Source organism: Netta rufina, assembly GCF_964035555.1.
Source record: "Netta rufina genome assembly, chromosome: 5".
Lineage (NCBI taxonomy): Eukaryota > Metazoa > Chordata > Aves > Anseriformes > Anatidae > Netta > Netta rufina.
In genome coordinates this window covers 56440735-56460637 of record NC_140128.1, presented here as the reverse complement: position 1 = coordinate 56460637, position 19903 = coordinate 56440735, and the positions used below count along the sequence as shown (strand labels likewise).

At 42.8% G+C, this 19903-nt stretch overlaps 1 protein-coding gene across 1 annotated transcript in view; it reads left to right on the top strand.

The window, feature by feature from the left end:
- The window catches only part of AKT1 (AKT serine/threonine kinase 1), a 72325-nt gene that overhangs the window by 41346 nt on the left and 11076 nt on the right, over positions 1-19903 (top strand). The window contains exons 4-11 of the mRNA XM_084287779.1: positions 2576-2687; positions 5522-5669; positions 7406-7537; positions 7683-7748; positions 9450-9518; positions 10243-10368; positions 11621-11749; positions 16084-16298. Of these exons, the coding sequence (XP_084143905.1) occupies positions 2576-2687; positions 5522-5669; positions 7406-7537; positions 7683-7748; positions 9450-9518; positions 10243-10368; positions 11621-11749; positions 16084-16298 (997 nt within the window). The remainder of the gene's footprint in view (positions 1-2575; positions 2688-5521; positions 5670-7405; positions 7538-7682; positions 7749-9449; positions 9519-10242; positions 10369-11620; positions 11750-16083; positions 16299-19903) is intronic.

Genomic DNA, 19903 nt, shown 5'->3' with positions numbered 1-19903 from the left:
CTCCAGGAAAGAGTTCAGAGTCAGTTGTAAAGGAAAGAAGAAACCCTCTGTTTCTTTGTTTCATTGATAAAAGCTGGTTCTCCCCATGTACAGCCATGAGGTAGCTTCAAACTTCTGAAACCTGAGTGGCACAGTGCTTTGGTAAGGCAAGTTAAAAATAAAGCCTTCTGCATTTCTTCATATGCGCTGTTATGATTGAGCAGGGTAATTAGACAGCATATTGTTCACTAAACAAAACACTTCTATGTGACATACTTGAATTATAGTGGTTATTAACTGACAAATCTCTATTATTCGTCTTGCTGTATGCCTTAAAGATTGCTGGATCAGCAAGCTTAACAAATATCGATGGACAGTGCTGGTTTAGGGGAAAAGCGGTGAGATTTATTTGGTCCCCTTCCATGACAGAAAATGCCTCCTGTGGTTTATTTTGCTGAAATTAAATGGTTAAAGTTTGGAGCTCGTGGTTGGTTCAAATATCATGCTGCTACTTCAGAGTATTTATTCTGAGGTATGAAATGTGCAGCTAGAGGCTGCTTAAAAAAGTAAACAAAACCTCTCCGTTTATTTCTTCGTAACGTTGTACTTCTGGATAAGTAAAGGGGAACAGTTCTGGGTTTGCACAAGATTAGAAATAGCCCCATTTTCTTCTGTATGTGAGTCTGCAGCCACATTCGGTGTCTGTTGTGGCTGCATTGTGCAGGTTCACAGAGGACAACCCCAGCCGTAATCTAGTTGTGTTAGGCAGGCAGGCAAAAGTGGGAGATATAACATTAAAAAAAATGAAGACCAGCTAGGCTAAGGTGGCATTTCTTGGAGCAGGAATGAGATCTCTTGAGTTAAATTTCTCAGAACTGGGCTTACAGCTGTGTGCCAGCCCCTGCATTAATTGCTGTCCTGCAAAGGAGGACAGAGGCTGCTGGGGCGCAGCGCTGCAAAGGCCCGGCCGCCTCGGCTCGTGGAGGTTCTTTAATCTCGGTGACTAAAGGAGTGCCGTTTATCACACTAAAACCTTTTCATGACTCATTAATAAACTTTCCCTTATCTAATTGCGGTGCTTTAGTAGGATGCGGTGTAACCTCAGCGTGCTATTAAAGAAAAATTAGATTTTCTTGTCATGAAAAATGCAAAGTTACTCATTGTAAAGCTTATAACTCCAGCAGCAAATGAGGCATGAAATACATTGCCAAAAATACAGCACCCAAAAACACTGGCAGTAAATATTTTATCTTGGTGCTAATTAAGAGCTTGAATTTAAAACTGAGCACTCTACATTTTCACAATAATAAAATTAACCTCACGACACCAGCGTAGCCTTACTAATATGGGCTGTTATTTCAGACAGATTCTGTCCTTGACTTCATATTGTTAAACGTGGAGTGTGTTTGTAGCTCTGGGGGCAAGCAGAAATTTCTCCTTGCCTTTATGGTGCCTTCCTTGGTTGGAAGTTGGTTTGGAACCTGAAGGCCAAGTAACAGTGAACTTGGGGGCTCGGTAGCTGCAAGAAAAGGAGTTTAATGGACAAATGGTTCTTCCTCCTTTTTTTTTTTTTTTTCCTCCTCCACTCACTATTTTGAGTTTGCTTTAGCAGGAGCTGTTTAATTAGCATTGGAGTTTCTATTAATATATTTCTGGGAAATGTGATGGTTCGGCTTCTGTTATCACTTCATTGACTTTGGGGCATTGTTTTGGTTGCTCTATAGCTAATGTACCCTTAGTCAGGTGCCTGGTTCTGGCCAAGATTTGAAGGATAAATGCTCATCACATGCTTTATCCTATGAATGCTTCGTCCTATGAAGCTTAAAACAGTAGGTGTGATATTTTTTTCCTAAAAACAAAATTCATGCTCTCCTCTCGAGAGTATTTTCTTATGAAGAAGGTGGTGTTTCTGAGTGTGGCCAGTCTCCATGGAGTTTTTGGGTGGTATTTACTGGCAGGGCTGTGGACTGTTGGCTGTGTGTCCATCCGGCATCGGAGTGGCAGCTGTCCCGGCAGCGTTTGGGATGGGGTCTTTTCTGGGGTGTGCCTCTGCAGTTTGATGTTCCCTCTAGTGTTTGAGGGCTGGAAATGCTTTCTGACAGAGTCTAATCTTCGTCAGGGCCCAGAAAAATGACCAAATACGCTCTCCAGCAACTCCTTGAGAGCCCAGGACAGGATTTTATGACAGGAAAGTCAGAGGGAGGGAATGCGGAGGCTCGGCTTTAATTTCAGTGGCTGTAAATGCCGCATTATCAGCTGACTTTGTCCATGTGTTCTGCTCTGGGTGACCTTTGGAGCATCGGACCTGAGCCTGAATGGCTTCTGTATCATCACATCACATTTCTACTTACATCTCTGGCCAACCAAACGTGGACCCTTTCTAAGCAGAATTTGATTTCGGTGCTGCTTAGATGACTATCTCTTAAGCTATTTATTGGTTTCATCAACACAGTAAATTGTTTCACGTCGCCTAAAGAAGTACTTACAGAGATTTCTATGGCTGATTAATTGCAACAGTTTGCTAGATAAGAATAAAGACAAATGATTATTTAAACCTGCTTATGTACCATGACTCTTTCTTCCTTGATTGTGGTAGAGTGCCAGCTGATGAAGACAGAACGACCTAAACCAAACACATTTATCATTAGATGCCTCCAGTGGACCACAGTAATTGAAAGAACATTTCATGTGGAGACTCCAGAGGAGCGGTATGTTTCATTCATATTTAATACATAAACTACTCGCAAAAGCAGATGCAAGCATTCAGCATTAATAGCAAGCCCTTTGCTCAAGCTCTTACAAGGTGATGTACGTCTAGACTGAAAAGTGACAGAGAATTTTTGAGTGTCCCAATTTTATTGCCTGTTCCAGTATAAAAGGTGCCTTAAAGGGAGGTTGACTTCTCAGGGAGTGGATTTTGAACGGTGTCTGTAAATGAAGTGTTGTTGGTTTGGGCATCCAAAAAGCACAGGTGCGTGTCTGTACCAGCACACAGGTAGTTATTTCTGGAAAGTTAGGCTTCATTTCTCACTGGAAATTTTCTGCTATGTGGAATAAAGGGTTTCTGACCTGGGAGTTTCTGGAAGGATGAGCAGAAGTGAAAGAGATTCAGGCAAAATTGAGTTGTATCAAAATGCTGACCTCTTAAAGTCTTTTTAGACACCTTGTTTTTAAAGGAAAAAAGTCAGTAGTATCACTGCTGATTGCTAATGTTTTATGCAAATTAGATAATAAAGGTGATAGTTATCTGCTGCAGGTGCAGATTTCTGTTTCAGCTGTTAGGAAACAAAGCTAAGAGCGCGCATCCTGTGCTCTCATCATTGGAGAATTGATCTCTTACCTCCTGAGAGAAGAGTTTTCCAGCACAGCTACTCTACAACTACAGCGTATTTAAATATTTACTTGCTCTTCAGGAACTGAACTTAAATTATTCCAGTATCATTGCCCTAGGGGAAGGGGTATTTTAAAACTGTGGTCCTCCCTATATATGATACTGGCACATGTTTGTTTTTAAGATCAGCAAATTCTACTTAATATTCTTTGCTTTTTTCTATTACAGTTTGTGTGTGCACTGAGTTAGATGGTTTCTATTTACTGCTTTTGATTCTATTACAGTGTTCAGAAGCAGGTGAAATCAAATTAAAGCAAAGAAAAATAAACTGGTCCTTGTTTCATTTCGTAGCTTTGCAGTCAGTGACCCTAAAATGAGTGAATAACAGTTTCCACTTGGGGGAGGATTGTGTTCTGGTTTTGTTTTGTTTCCTCCTAGCCAATTAAGTCAGCTTTGTGACACTTCAGGGCTTGGAGCGTTAGTCACCTCTGTTGTACATACTTGAGATGTAAAGCTGAGGGTGAAATTCTGGTATCCCAGGAATCGGAGATCTGTCTACTTCAGGAGGGCCACGATCTCAACCAAGTCAGCAATAAATCTTGAAACAGATGTGAAGGTAGCCTGTGGCTTTCTGTAATGGTTCTGAATAATAAAAATGGCTGGTAAATAAATGAATGTGCTTGTGATGTTAAATGAAAAAAGCTTCTGCTGGAAGCACAGGAGAATGTTTGGAAACTATTCCTACATTTAGCATTACCTTGCTGTTCCAGGACAGAGCTGGATAGTGTATGAAGACCAGCCTTTTGAAGCAGATGGTACAGGTGAATGTTAGCTGAAGGAAGTGAATAGGTCATTTGTTTGTTCCTTAACCCCAAAATGGTAATTCTGTACAGCTGTCTTTCTGCTCTTTTGGAGATAATATGGAGGTAATCTTCCTTAGATATCTTCTGTATCTGTAATATGGAAATTAATACTGCTTTAATTGGACATAATCCAAAATAAAACCTGCACAGGACATAAAAGACCTTATGTGGAATTGGTCTAGCTTTTATTAGAAAACTGTATCAGGTAATTTTTCCCATGGACTTTGCTTCCTTGGTGCAATGTTTCTCTATTTTGCACCCAACACAAACTGCAATTCAGATGCTCAGATATGATTTTATTTTTTTAAGCTGATACTTCGCTGTATAATTTCAAAGTACCAGTGAGAAGTTTAACATTGATAAGGATGGCATGGCTTCTTTACTATGTTGCAGATTGTGCATGGAGTTGTTCAGCTTTGGCTGCTTGTGTTCCTGCTGTAGTCGCAGAGTGTTTTACAGACAGTAAAATGCAGTAAATCCACATTTGTTCAGCCCCTGTATGCCTTAAAGCTCTTCCCGAAAACCTGTAAGACATTGAGTTGTATGTTTTATGTTAAATAAACTTGCAGTGAAAGAAAGTGAAGGCCAAGAACTTTCACTTCAATAGTTTCCAAAGGTGTGAAACCTCCCCAAATTCAGTGGAGTGGAAGGGGTCTGCATAGAATTCAAAGGGGTCAGTATTAGAGCACCCACTGCTGAAACCACTGTGGAAACTTTCTTGTAACCAAGACCTATGGCTAAGATAAAATATTGCTGTTTTTACTGATGTGCTGCTAAGCTTTACACAAGAACTGCTGTAGCTCTGGCATCATCTCTGCAAGAGATGAATTATCTAAGTATCCTGGGCTTTAAAAACTTCTCCTAGAGCATTCCTTGGCATTAAAATTTGGGATGTGTGTGTGAAGAGGAGGCGTAGTGCCCCCAGCAGTTAAATATGTGTTTCCAGTGCACCATAGGAATGGAAAAACGGTGTTTAATTGCTTGGTGCTGCATGAGAGCCTTTTGCTTTTTGGTCTTGGCGAGTCTGTATTTGTTATGTAAATCTCTGTATCACTAGGTCACATCTTGACCTGATGCCTGACTGGGTATTAGAAATTGCTGAAGAGCCTTATGTTGTGTATGGACTGTGGGGACTTCAGTTTTCTGGTTTCTAGTATGATTAATAAAGATATAGGCTAAAAGTGCTCTTAAAATGTATTTTTGCAGTACTTGAAAACACAAAACTCAGTGTACATGGCATTGATTCATTTTAGAGCATTGGTTGCTCAGTTTTCCTCAGAGACCCTTGCTATGGCAGACAGTAATCTGAAGACACAAATAACAAATGTCATTGCTTATATTTTGCCAGGGAAGAATGGACGAAAGCCATTCAAACTGTAGCAGACAGCCTCAAGAAACAGGAGGAAGAGATGATGGATTTCAGATCTGGCTCTCCCAGTGATAATTCAGGTGCTGAAGAAATGGAGGTTTCTATGACAAAACCAAAACACAAAGTGGTAAGTGAGCATGGCAGGAAAAACGCTAAATTTTAGATCTTGAATGTAGACGAGAAGCAGCAATCAAGGTCTGTCTGTTCCCCTAACAATTACACAGTTGTAGATGTGGCTTCTGGATGAAAAGGTTGTCTGAGGTGAGCAGGTATGGATCAAAGCCTGGCTGGGTCCACCAGAGTTCTCAACTGGGATGCACTGCAGGATTTCCAAGGCCAGCTCAGGTCTGGAAGCAGTTTGCTTAATTTCCTGCAGTACAGACAATGAAATCATATTTCCTGCTGGACCTTGAGTATGTGTAACCTCTATTTCTGTCTGCTGTGTCGTCATAGGCTAGTGCAAAGATGCACAAGTGAATTTGCAGGAATTGAGGTGGGGCCAGGGGATTTCATTGCTCTGGATTAAGGACCTAGCCTAATCCCAGACAGCCACTGGGGTGTCTGGGTGTCTGTCCATAGTGTTCCTGCAGCTTGGGTTTTTGCATTGCACACAGCATTGACTGAGTGGCCTTGTGTAAGGGGAGTGTGCCAGTATAGATCTCTGCCCTTTTACGTATCTCCTTTCAATCTCTTCAGCCTCCCGTCCTCTAGTTCTATCCTCTCATTGCCTCCTATTTGGCTTTCCCATCTCACTATTTTATCTCACTATTATCATTTCCATTTCCTTTCATAACTTTGCTTCAGTTTTGGGAAAGCTGATGACATTTTTAAAGAAAATAAGTCATTATGTGATCGCTAAGTATGTCTGCCAGCCTTGTGTCGTGTTGTTGGCTTTATACTGATGTGGGTGGCTACTTACGTGTCACTGTAAATCGTAGCTGCCTTTTGTGTCCTTGACGGAGCAGATACTACTCTTGCTGAGCAGCTCCTAATAGAAATGCAAGAACCACAACCTCCTTGGTCAGATTTCTGAGGCACATTCTTCTGAGACAGTGACTGTCTCTCCCTGGGCATTTTAGTGAGGATAATCAAAGTGATTATTGCGGTCCTGACATCCACTGTATTGAACAATTAACAGCAAGTCTCCTCAGCCAGCTGTAGGGAAGAATATGGAGAAAGTTTGCTATTGAGAACATCTTGGAAGTTTTCCCCAACAGAGGCTCCAGTAGCCTTTGGCTGTTCAAGTCCTATTACTGCTATGTTGGCAATGGTCATTGGTGCTGTAAGAGACTGTCCTTGGCCTGCAGCACATTCCAATTTCCCCAGCATTTTCCGTAATGGCAAAACAAGTAAGAGAGAGTAGCTAATGCATGAAGCAGTTGTTTTCTCTGTGGGTTTTGGTGCCATTCATTGAAACACAAGAAAGTGAATCCCCTAGAGACATGGGGAACATCAGAAAAAGGGTATGGATTCAGTCCCTAGATTCAGAGCAACATACAACTTTTAGTGAACCTCTACACTGACCAAGTGGTCAAAATGTCTGTGGAGTGATGCTAATACACGGAATGGTATTAGCACAATTGAACGTTGAGTGAGTCATGTGAGTTTTCTGTTGGTGGTTGGTTATGGTTTTCCCTAAATAGTTTGATTGATTATCTTTGGGAAGTGTACTGGTACCCATTTTTATGGCAGAATCATTTCTGCTTCTGAATTCTACTAAGCAAAAGGGATAAAAAAAAAAAAAAAAAAAAGAGAAAAGCATAGTATTCACCCATGAATGAGAAATTCTGGTCTGATATACTTGTAGAATATGTAATAGGTAGTTAATGTAATTCAGTTTTTGTTTATCTGTTTCATTAACAGACCATGAATGAATTTGAATACCTAAAGCTACTGGGAAAAGGCACTTTTGGAAAGGTCATTTTAGTTAAAGAAAAAGCAACCGGACGGTATTATGCCATGAAAATTCTGAAGAAGGAAGTTATTGTAGCAAAGGTGAGTGGATGGGAAAACTTGGAAATATGTACAGCCTTCTGGAAAGGAATAGCAAGGATGCTCTGAGCACTTGTAAATAATTGCTTGAAATGCATCCCCTAATCTGGGGAATCACTTGGGTGATTTCCTTCTGATTGTGTTTCAGGATGAAGTAGCACACACGCTGACAGAAAACCGTGTTTTGCAGAACTCGCGGCATCCGTTCCTAACAGTACGTATTTCTCCCTCCGTTGAGTGGAACTCGACATCGTGACAACCAAGACTTTCCTTATTTTTTGTTATTCATATAATGCATCTGAGATCTGTGTTTTTGGAGTGGGTGTGTATTTTTCTGTGCTTCCATTTTTGGGAAGCACAAATTAAAATGCTTTTCTGAGTCCTCTCATTCTTGCAGAGCAGGTCCTAAGTACCTCTTGAAATCAGAGACTTCTTGTAGTGTCTCGGGGTGTGGTTTGGTTTTATGGCTCACCCGTGTAACGGTTTGCCATCTCTTGAGAGAGAAGTATTTGCTTTCCCTGGCCTCCAAGTGCTTGGTGTCCTCCTCGAGGCAGAGATCAGGGTGACCCTGACCTTGTGACAAATAAGTTCAGCAGAGTAGGGGAAAATAAAATAAAATATAAATATATTTCTTTTTAAAAAATCTCTTTTACTGTTCCCAGAAGCAGATTTACTGTGGAATCAGAGCTCTGGTAGTATCTGCTGAAGTATAGAGATGGAAGCACACTGGCAGGCAGATAGAGGAGAGTAATACCCATGCCTCATTCAGCCTTTATATTGGCTAACTGTAACATGATAGTATAGCCTTTTTAGATCTCCAGCACCAACAGTCTCTCAGGGTTGACTTCAGATACCCAATTTCTACCTCAAGATTTTGTTTGTAGCGTTCATTACAAGTTGGTTCTGAATCATTTCCAACCTCTTCGGCCCCCTAAGAGACCTATGTAGTGTCCTGGTGGTTTCCTTTTTCCAGGTACACAAGAATTTAACTGGAATTTAGACTTTTCAAGTGTGGCCTCTGGAAGTAAATACTGGCTGAATTAGGTATAATCAGTAAATGGTTGTTGACAGGCCTAAAACCTGTTTGTCCCTTTCTTTGCAAAAACACATCAGCTTTAAAAATACTTTCCATAATAATGAAGATAATGATATTCTGCGTGGTATTTTCTTAATGCTTTCATAAACTTAAATATCCAAACCAAGGGCTGTCTTAAGTCAGCTGTCAGACTGGGATATGACCAAGAAACTTAAGACCGTGGCAAACAAGCTGGTGTTACTCTTGCTGCAGGAATACACATGACAGGGCTGTACAGAGGCACCTTGTGACACTCCATCACACCCTCTGTCTGGTTTTGTGAATTGCTCACGAATGGATATTGACAGCATTGCTCAATCCCCTGGCAGGCTGTCAACAGTGAGCAGTTGCAGTGAGTGGGGCAGAGACCAGGGGACTGGTGCTTGTAAGCTCCTTGTTTCAAACAAGTGGACTTGACGGCCACTGTGGCAAAACCTTGTGCTTTTGGGTTGGTTTTTTTTTTTTTTTTTTTTTTTTGTTGTGGCCTCCTGATGCGAGATCAGACTGTGGGAGCTTGTGGCCGGGGGAGGATACTTCAGTGCCACTTTCAGTACGTTTTGTGCCATTGTAATGGGTCAGAACTTCGTTTCACAGCATTATAGGCATTGCCAATAGCTTCTGCAAGGGATTGGTTTAATGTATTAAATATATTTCTCAAAATAAGTTGGCAGTAGATCAGCTGCAACAAGAAAATGCAAATATTATATGACAGCCAAGAACAAAAAGTCCACTAAAATACAAATTTTACATCTGTCTGTGTTTTGGAAAACTTACTCAAAATGTTTTTTTATAACAGTTATTGTGATCTTTCTTCTGAGTTTTTGTTTAAATCTGTTTCAGGCTTTAAAGTATTCCTTTCAGACACATGATCGCTTGTGTTTTGTGATGGAGTATGCCAATGGAGGGGAGGTAAGGGAAATACAGTTTAATGCTGTAGGATTTTCCTGTCCTGCTTCTAAATCTGCTTGGCATTACTTAGCTACAGTCCGTGTCTTGATTTCTAGTGCATCCAAGCTGTCCCAGTTAAACAGAGCTGTTTGCAGTTTTAACTAATGCTAAGAACTGAGACTAATTTCTTCACTCCGTTTTTAGAGAATACAGATTTTGGGTGTAGGTTTGTATTTTACACAACAGCAACATATTGTAAGCTGACATTTAGTAGTTCAGAAAAATAAGTTGCTTTCTAGTTGTTCTTCAGACAGGTTAAAACACTTTCTAAAGAATTTTCTGAGCATGTGTTACTTTGGAGAGAGAGGTAGAAACACAGCGAAGAAGGTAAGGTACTAAGATGTTAAAAAGGAAATGATGAAATATCAACATTTCTCTAAATCATGCATTAAGCTAGTTTTAATATCTAATTGTAGTTCAATTAAAAGGAAGTTTTATTTCCTATATGTACAAGAACGTGTAGCAATCAAACTGGTGATCAGCGTACATCTGTGAATATGAATTATAATTGCCTGGTTGTTTACTTTATGATGGTTTTTAAAAACATTTGGGAGCACAGCTGAGTGTGGATGGGAAGGAGTTTTCTCTTAGGTAACATTGGATTCCGAGCGGGATGGCTTGAGAAGTGTTATACATAACTCAGAAATGCATGCAATCTAAATGCAACAAATTATTGTTCTTGTAGTTGTTTTTCCATCTGTCAAGAGAGCGTGTCTTTTCTGAAGACCGGGCTCGGTTTTATGGAGCTGAGATTGTTTCAGCATTGGATTACCTGCATTCGGAGAAGAATGTGGTTTATAGAGATTTGAAGGTACGTAGAAAAACAATTTCACAGGCTTTTGGAGTTTGGGCTTTCTCTTTCTTAGTCACAAAAGCAAATTAGCCTCAACTGTAAGAAAGCGTGTTCTGACTGAACTTTAACATAACAGTTATTGCAGCTGTTGGGCTTGGCTTTACAGGATGTTTAAACACTTTTATCGTCTAAGCGCTTGTATAACGCATCTATCAGGACACTAGTGGTGTTTCAGAGAATACGAAGGGATACTGAGCAGCGTGGATTGCATTTTCACCTGACTGCATATGTTCCAAGAGCAGCCTTGCTGGCTTTATACATGCTGGAGTACAATCCTGGACTTCTTATTATTGGGTCTTATCAGACGCACGGAAATTCGTACGCTGCGTATGATGTGCTTCCTTGCAGTGTGCTGTGCGGCACTATCTTCACGGTACCTGCTTGCAGTTGGAAAATTGAGTAAAGTTCAAGTTGCTTGTTTGTTTCGTGACCAGATTGGGAAAAGAAACAAACGAGAAATCTTAGGGCAGGCAAACTGGGGATGTTCTTGAGGGTAATGCAACAACAAAAATTATTTTCTGAGATGTGCTTTCAGGGGAGGATAAGGTGATACTAGTTGAATATGCTACGTAATATTTTCAGCGTACTTCAAAGTGTTTTTAGGAGTTCCTGCTGCAATTTTGTATTCCCTGTCACCATGATTCCTTTAAAAATGCCCTTTGTTTCATACATAGTTGGCCTTGTTAGAAATTAGTGGTGCAGAGTAGGATGAGTATCAAGCGCTGAGTAGGTAGATAAAGTGATGCTCATATAAAAAATCTCTGGCAAATGCTTCTTTAAGCTTACGTTTAATTACTTTCTTCATTTGCTATCCTTTAATGGTACAGAATGCTTTATAAAATCACTTAGCGTAAAAGCAGGGATGAAGTTTTTAAAAAATGTAATAAGTACTCCACCTCACAAAGAATCTGGTGTTCTGTTGATGGTAATACTTTAGAAGCATAATTACAATGTTTACATTCTGTATTCTTGCTGTATATATGATCAGTTACCCAAGGACTGCAAATTAGTTACTTAATGCTCCCTAAAGAATTAAGGAAAGTGATATAAATGTGTATTTACATCATGCATGCTTTGGCAGCTGCTATGGTTCTGACTCCAGTGAGAACACGTTTCAGAAGTGTAATCTTCGGAAATTCGAGTCTTTTATTGACTTGCTCAGGAGCAATGCACGTTTTTTCTAATACTGTGCCTCATTTGGACTTCTCAGCTGGAAAATCTTATGCTGGATAAAGATGGACACATAAAAATTACAGACTTTGGACTGTGTAAAGAAGGCATAAAGGATGGAGCAACAATGAAGACTTTCTGTGGCACTCCAGAGTACCTTGCACCAGAGGTATGTTTACGTTGACTTTCATGATAAATCATATTCTTAAATTCCATCCACGATAGCAGTAGCAATACAGAACAATTCCTATGCCATAATGTGTTCATGCAGTACTGCTGTGATATAATAACACGTGCTGAATATCTTTTATTCATCATGTTCTGGGACATACCTTCACCAGGAAGACGTGTGATAATTTTCACATGGGGTAGCGTTTTATTTTCATTTCAGGGAATATGTACGTTTTACTGGAGCAGTGCTTGCTTCTAGTGTCAGAAGTCTAATTTAAAAAATCAACTCATAAATCATTAAAATATTACTCGCTGGCTTGGTAACCCTTTTGTGATTTATTTGCTCTGCATTGGACTATCTGAAAGCTATCAACAGAACTTTGGCTAAGAAGTAAAAGTATTGACTGATTCTTTTTGAAGACGGTGTAAGGTTAACTGTGTTCAGGAGGCCAGCAGCAAGGCAGAACGAGCTCTATTTTCAGTGTTTAGCATTGTATATGTTAGAAGTGCCAACTACTTCATGGCTGTAAGTGCACAAGGTTGTTTCTCAAGGTTAATTTGAAACTTTCTGTTTCGGAGGAAAAAAATCCAAGCATAAGACTCCAGTCCCCAAACATGCATTTTGGGGGGATTTCTGTGCTAATATTTTTTCCATGCAAGCACGCGTTTGGATTTTACTCTTTAACTTCCATCCTGAAAATACTCCTTTGGGAAAGTTGTGCAACACACAGCAGGTGCTGTTCGAGCAGCGAGTTAGTTAAGGGCAGATCAAAAGTGAAATCGTGTGATAGAGGAGATGTACACACGCTGTTCTGCAGGCAGACGCTCGTTTTCTCTGCCCACGCTCGGAGCTGTCTGGAAGCAGTCGCTGTAGGAGCAGGGCACCGAGCCTGAGCTAATAACGCGCCGTGCCCCGCAGAAGGGCTCCTGCCTCGGAGTGAGCTCCTCGCTACCCCTGGCGCACAGGCTTCCATCCAGCTGGGAGCGCAGGCAGAAGCAAGTCTTGGGCTGCTGGCAGATTATGCATTGCAGGCACACCCAGGACGTATCCCTGCTCCAAGGTGGGAGATCTGTGCGCTGCAAACCTTTCTTTAGTCAAAGTGCACAGAGGTACAAAGCCAAAGTGGAGGAGGAGTACGTGTATTGCTGCGGAGAGCTGGTGGCGTTGCCCATCAGCACGTTCGAGCTCTCTGTTTGCATGGTGGTGGCAGTGGAAGCAGTTGTGTGCTCTTGTGTTTTTGTTTTTTTTTGTTTTTTTTTTTTAAACTCCCAGCTGCTCTCAAGGGCCTCCAGTCTCTTCATAATAATGAAGAACGTGGGCACCTGTCGAAGTAGCTTGCAGCAAAGAGGTGGAGCCGGTCTCATGCTAGCTGCCAGCTCTCCATGGATCGCTGGGAGCCTTCAGTGTTTCTAAATGGGGGTCCGTGCACCGTGATTTGAGATGCACTGATGCAGGGAGTAATTAGCAGCACGACAAAGAGTGTTTATTATTCATAAATATGGTTTTATTTGGTGGTTCCCCCTTAAAATCAATCGCTGAACTTCAGTTTTTCACCAAGGATTTTATGAGGTGATTAAAAATATTGGTTTTGTTTTTTTCTTAGCTTGGAATATGGGGATTCCCTGTGCAGGCATTATGTTGTCCTTTCGGTAGCGTTACTTGCTGTTATTTTTCTTTTTTCATATTTACAATGAGTTGGCTCATCCAAAACCGTGAAGGACAAATCCTTTTGATTAACCCAGCTCTCTCCCTCACTCGCAAATCCCATCTGCGAGCTGGAGTGTTAAATTCTGGAGGCTTTTGTCATCTGGTTGGTAGCATGCAAAAAATCTGGAAATTGCGTGTGAGTGATACGCTGTGCATTTAAGGTCATGCAGCCTTAAAAGCAGGGGTCTCGTTCTCGTTATCTGTGTCTGTAACTTGAGTCCCGCATAGCAGCATGTTTGTACAGTTGTTGCATAGTTGTTTTTAGGTTCATATTGGAATCTTGTGCATGGATGACAGTGACTGAACCGTGTCAACTTTGATGTGTCGGATATATCAGTGACTGTGATGTTTACAGCTGTTGTGCCTTCTCTTTCAAATTCCATCTCGCAGCAGCGTGGAGCTGCTTGTTAGGGATTGATCAGCCTTTAACTGAAGTGAAATGACCTTGTTCCTTCTGTCCTGCGTGTTGCAATCATAGAATCATAGAATATCCCGACTTGGAAGGGACCCATAAGGATCATCAGGTCCAACTCCTGGCACCGCACAGGTCTACCCAAAAGTAGATACCCAATAAATCATGAATATGCGTAATCCCTTCTCTGATATTGCATATTTTTAATAACCATTGCTCTGTTTTGTGCAATGCCAAATCTGAGCACTTTGAAGAAATAAGCGCTTGTTTATTCTGTGTAGAATTAATGGAGGTGCAGGAAAGAGCTGTAGTTAGCAATCTGTATTGCAACAGAGTTTTAGCATCCTTACTGAAAGAATGTGTGAATTATTTTACGTCTTTTGAAAGCACCTGTAGGGCTGACTGTGCACACAGCCACACTTTGTGGCTTTTTTCCTTCCAATCCTCTCGTCACGCAGCTCCTGCAGCAGATGAAAAATAAATAAATAAACGGGCAGAGCCCCCGTGACTGATTTATTTTCGGTAAACCCAAGCGCCGGGCAGCGCGAGGAGGAAGCGCTGGCTGCGAGGGGGCGGCTCGGGGCGGCGTTGTCACCCAAATATCTCCTGCGGTGCCTCGGGAAGGACGGGGCCGGCTCCTGGAATCCCGGCCGGCCGGCAGCTGTGTCGGCCGAATAGACGCACGGGGCAGCTGCAGAGCCAGCTGTCGTTTGGTGTGAATCATACGGCAGGGGATGCTGTAAATAGACCAGCGCCGGGTAATCTAATACCTGGCAGCCTTCGGAGTTTTACTGCAGGCCCTTTCCCTCGTCCGGATAATTAAGGGGAATAATTAGTGAAGACAGAGAGGCAGAGCGCAGAGGGTTGTTGCAGAGTGTCCCCGCTTCTTTCTTGTGTGCAAAACCTCTCTGAATGTTTGTTGGAGGTTCAGATCCTGCTCTTGTTAAAGGGAAAGCTGTTGATTTTGGCTGTCTCTTTCACCCTTTTAATTTTGAGCACTGGGTGCTGAATTGGTGCACGGTGGCTGCGTGAGCTGTACATTGCTGCAAGGAGGAGCGCTGGTGGTTTTACTCTTGGCAATGCTAAGCTGTTAGTGCAGACCTGTGAAAAGACTAAAGATGACAAGTAAAACCTGAGGACAGGGTCTGGAATATGAGACTGTCGGTGTCAGCTACAGACAACTGCTTAGGAGACATGAAGTCTGGAGAAGTCCTTGTAACATCCACTCCACGGGGCACGAAACACTCCTACCTCCTCAACAAAGCCTTCGATGGAGAAGATGAGAAATGAAGTATGGTAGCACTTCTGTGGAGCAAGCAGGAGGGAAAAAGGACACTGCTGGGTCCCGGGTCCGTGCACAAACCAGGGATTTGTTAGGTGAAAATGCCCAGGGGAAAGGGAAAATGCCCTGTGCTGCACCCCTTCTGCTCTGAGAGCTGGGAGAAGTTTGCCCCCCGACACTTTCTGCTTAGAAAGTGCAACCCCAAAGTGTTGGGGCTGGTGTGCAAGTGGTCCCCTCTGGAGGGGGGAGGAAGGGAAATATTTCAAGACGGCCTGGCTGTCATTTCACAGCCTTGCAGCCAGTCAAGTGGTAGGAGTGGAGATCTGGCTCTCAGTGTTTAATATGAATTAGTCATTTAGCTGCTGTGTGGTCTTTTGTGACATACCCTTTGGGTAGGGGCAAGTTAGTATGGAGAGGATTGTGCTGTTCAGTTCCTTGCTTCTGAAGGAATAGGAAGGAATAGGCTGACTGTCTTGGCTCTTCTCCCCAAAATGGCTCCTTGGTGGTGTTTTTCTTTTTTTTTTTTTTTTTCTTCTTAATGGGATCGCATTTGGAACAGTTTGTGATGAATCAGTGAGAATTTAGCAGCTGGCTGTGTAATGTGAGAACAGTCCTCAGCCTCTGGGCTTTCAAAGGTTGTGCTTACTGTGGGCTTAATGGGAAGGGGAGGCTGGGAGGAAGAGGAGAAGGAGGCTGCCATACCATAACACTTCCTCCTTTTCCCTCTCTTGCTTACCTAAAATGCTCTCTTTTGATCAGTGACCGTGGATGCCAGTTGTTTCCAAGATCTTCTGCAGATACTCAGTGCTGGTAGACTCATCTGTGAAACCCAAGAACGTTAAATTTTGGGTGTAAATTTTGCCTCTTGAGTTCTGCGTTCATTCCTGATTTAGGAATGTCTTCTAAAGCCTTCTCTCTGCCTTTCTGCAGGTGCTGGAAGACAACGACTATGGTCGTGCAGTGGACTGGTGGGGTCTCGGCGTGGTGATGTATGAAATGATGTGCGGCCGGCTCCCTTTCTACAACCAGGACCATGAAAAGCTCTTTGAACTCATCCTTATGGAGGAGATCAGATTTCCACGCACTTTGTCACCTGAAGCAAAATCTCTCTTGTCAGGTTTGCTGAAGAAAGATCCTAAGCAGAGGTGAGGTTGTTGCTTAATATTTGCAATTTTAAATGCTCGTGCGCTCAGAAATACCAAATAAGAAGAAATTAAGATAAAATATTTGTTAAAGCCTTCAGAAAAAAGGTAGCAATTGTGCTGTTCAGAGGCATGTCAGTGAAAGGGAACCGTCTTGAAGCCAAGTGACTTAAAAGTGGCTTTCTGTGCTGCCATTTAAAGATCCATATTGCCATCTTTCAGAAACAACTGAAGATGATACTGCACAAAGGGCTATTGAGTGCATGCACGCCAGTCTTTATTTAAAATTGAGGAAGGTATTTTGGATGAAATTGTAGTTTTGTTTCTAATCAGGTCACAACTAGCATCCACCAAGAATAGCTGAGATGTAGTAAATGAACCTGTTTGTTTTTGTGTTAACTTTTGAAACAAGCTGGCCCTGCAGGTAGCAACATGAAGTGATTTTGGTGATCAGGAGGCTGAGCTTTGGAATACAATGGCTGCCATTAACACAAATCTACAGCCTGGAACAATGCAAGTTAACCTTGCTTTCGGTCATAATTAATCTGATGGCTGCTGTGGGTTAGAAGCTCTACAGTGAGCATTCTTGTCTTCTATCCAAGTTCAGGCTTCTTGCTGTAAGCTTTCTGAATTTTCTGTGAAATTGTGCTGTTGATTTATCATCCTGCTCTGCACAGCAGGTGGTGGTGTTTCTGCCATGATTGTGGTGGAGTTCATAGCATGATTGATCTACTTTTCCCATTAACTCCTTTTGCTTTTTTTGCTGTTCTGTAATATTTAAAAAGTAACCTTTGACTTAATAACAACAACAAAACCCAAACAACCCTGTAATGGCTAACAAACAAAAAACAGAACAAGATCCAAAAAGGATGTTGACCTTTGCACCAAGGTAAACATGGGTTTAAGAACCTGCCGTCTCGTCAACTCAGACATTTTTTAAACAAATAAAAATTGTGACTCTGCCCCTAATCTGTCCTGAACCTTTCCATCATAAATAGGCCCCAGCTAGGAAACTTTTCATGTGCAGTGTGAGTATTTCAATTTCTGGTGTGTTCAGTCTACGTGTGCATGCACATAGCACGAAAATGGTTCTTTGCCAGTACTTGGATACTTAGAGCAAAGATTTTTATCATCAAAGTGGATTATTCCCATTGCTGCTCTTGACAGAAAAGCCTGCGGAGGGGCTTTGTGGTGCAAACCCACAATTTGTACAAGTGGAGCGTTCAACTCAGCGGTGACATGGGGAACCAGGAGCTGTTGTAGTCAGGAAAGTGGCCAGCCTTGTGCCCGTCCCTCCTGGAGCAGGCAGGGGCTCCGGTGGGGCCTCCAGGAAAAGGTTGTGTGATAGATTAGCAGCCCCCGGGCACTGTGCTCTGCAAATGTGGCTGCAGCCCGTGCCAAGAGGATTCCTGTCCAGGAAAGTGCTGGGTTAAATAGAATTGTGACCCTCTTGTAGCTTATTCAGGTGGGGCCTTTCAATCACTGGAAACACAAGCAGCATCTGCTGTAATTTGTTCTTAAAGGAGCATCTCTGATGAACCAAAATGCAATTTGTTTACAAACAAAGAACGCCCACTTGTTTCTAATTACAAGGTTTTTCCAATGCCAATAATTACTCCACAATATGCTCATTTCATACAAATAGCCACTTCTTCACATGGATCTTCAGCAGGCTTGGAACTAGTGATGCTCTGATCTGTTGGACAGATGATTTTCATGCTGCTGATAGGAATAACTATAGGCTAGACAAGCCTGCACACATGCCTGCAGCTTGCTAATTACACTGGTGCCTCCCAAGCTTTTTGGACTGTGGACTGTTCTTGAATACTGGTTTCTCCCCAGCCACTTTGCACCCAACTTTTTAACTGTGGATTCTGCAAATCCACTGCTCTGCGTGGCGTTTTCAGGCAGTACATGGAGCCGAGCTGGAAGTTGCGAGTCCCACCCTTGTAGTTTTGTGGGGTTTGTTGTCAGCTGCTCTCACAGTGTGGTCTCTGTGCTCGGGTGGGCGCCTGGGATGCGTGGTCCTTGACTCATAGTGAGATCATGGAGCCACGTTAAAGAAAACCAGCCAGATCGCCACAAAAATATATTCAGTGAAAAGTGATGTGCAGCAGTCCAGTGAGCATTGGCCTCTTGGTGATGCTCTGCTGGGTTACACAGTGGTTCCCCCAAAATCCCTCCTCACCAAAGCCCAGAGGTTGGCAGAAGTTGGGGTCACCGTGATGCCTGTGGCAGGAAACGTCGGCGTTGGCAGCATTTGGTTACTGCTGCTGGACCTGAGGCTGGGACAGAGGGGGAGAGCCAACAGCTTGAGCAAAATGAAACTCAGAAATTCTCCTTTCCAGTAAAATCTCCCCCTCCCAAAAGGATTTGATAGATAAAGTGCAAATTAACTATCAAGGAGCTAGTGAATCGTGGTCTGGGATGGTGAATTAACCTTACAGCTACCTGCTGGACCTGAGCTAGGTGCACAGGAGCAGCATTTGCCAGTCTGCTTTCGATAACGCCAGCTCAGCTGCAGCTCCCAGGCATACAGGGGAAGTATGAAGAACAATAAATCGCATTCTGCTTTTAATCACGGCCATTTGCTAAATTTGGTCATACGTAGAAAATCTATTTTGTCAGGGAAAAGGAATTTTGAAGTTTCTTTTGGGATTGATATAAGTTTATTAATCTTGTAACGTGAGCCTTAATTTTCCTAAGAAGGAAAAAATCTATTCTACAAACATCCCCTTGTAACGGGGCCTGCAATTCTCCTTTGCTGCTTTGTGACGTACATCAAACGGAAGGGGGTAATCACAGAGCATTTCTGCACATAAAACAGCATTTTTCCTCCCTAATTTTTATTATTCTTTCTCTGGGGGCTGTGACCTGTGAAGGTGGGCATGGCTCGGAGCGCTCCGTGCGAGGGGGCTGAGCTCAGGGGGGTGGTTGTGTATGTGACCAGCAAAGAGTGTCCCACGAGTGCTGAATCCCGGCAGGTATTAAACCAGAGGGAACTCCAAGACCATTTTCTCTGAATTTTGATGGTAACTGGCTCTGGTAACTGGTGATGGGTCCCTGCAGCGACTCAGAGATCAGGCACTTTGTATTTTTTCTAATGATGGTGGCTCTTCCTACAACCTGAGAGCAACCTTAGCTGCAGGTGTTCAGGAAGAGTGGGGTCAGTCAAGCCTCTACGTGCATGAAACCCAAACTTTTTGCCCCGTGGAAGCGGTGATTTGTAGCTGAGGTGTGTCTGCTCGCTCTGTCGTGCTGTGCTACGTGAAGGGCTGACAGCTTGAGCGAACCTGCTCTGCAGCACAGCAAGGCCTGCAGCCCCTGCTGGAGCTGGAGGAGGTGGAGGTGACAACTGTGGGGCTGCAGGAGCCGGGAGAAGTCCTGGCTGGCGGGGGTAGGCAGGAGACTGCCTGCTTCTCGAGTACCTGGGCTTCTGGTGCAGCGGCCTTCAGCCTTGTGGGCATCCAGAGCTTGGACACTGCAGTGTCCTGGGTATCTCTTATGCTGCAGGTGCTCATCAAGTCCTCACACAGCACCTTAAGGTACACCAGGTGCTGTTAAGGGACAGCTGTGGCTGTTGGATGTGGTGCTGTCGGTGTAAATCA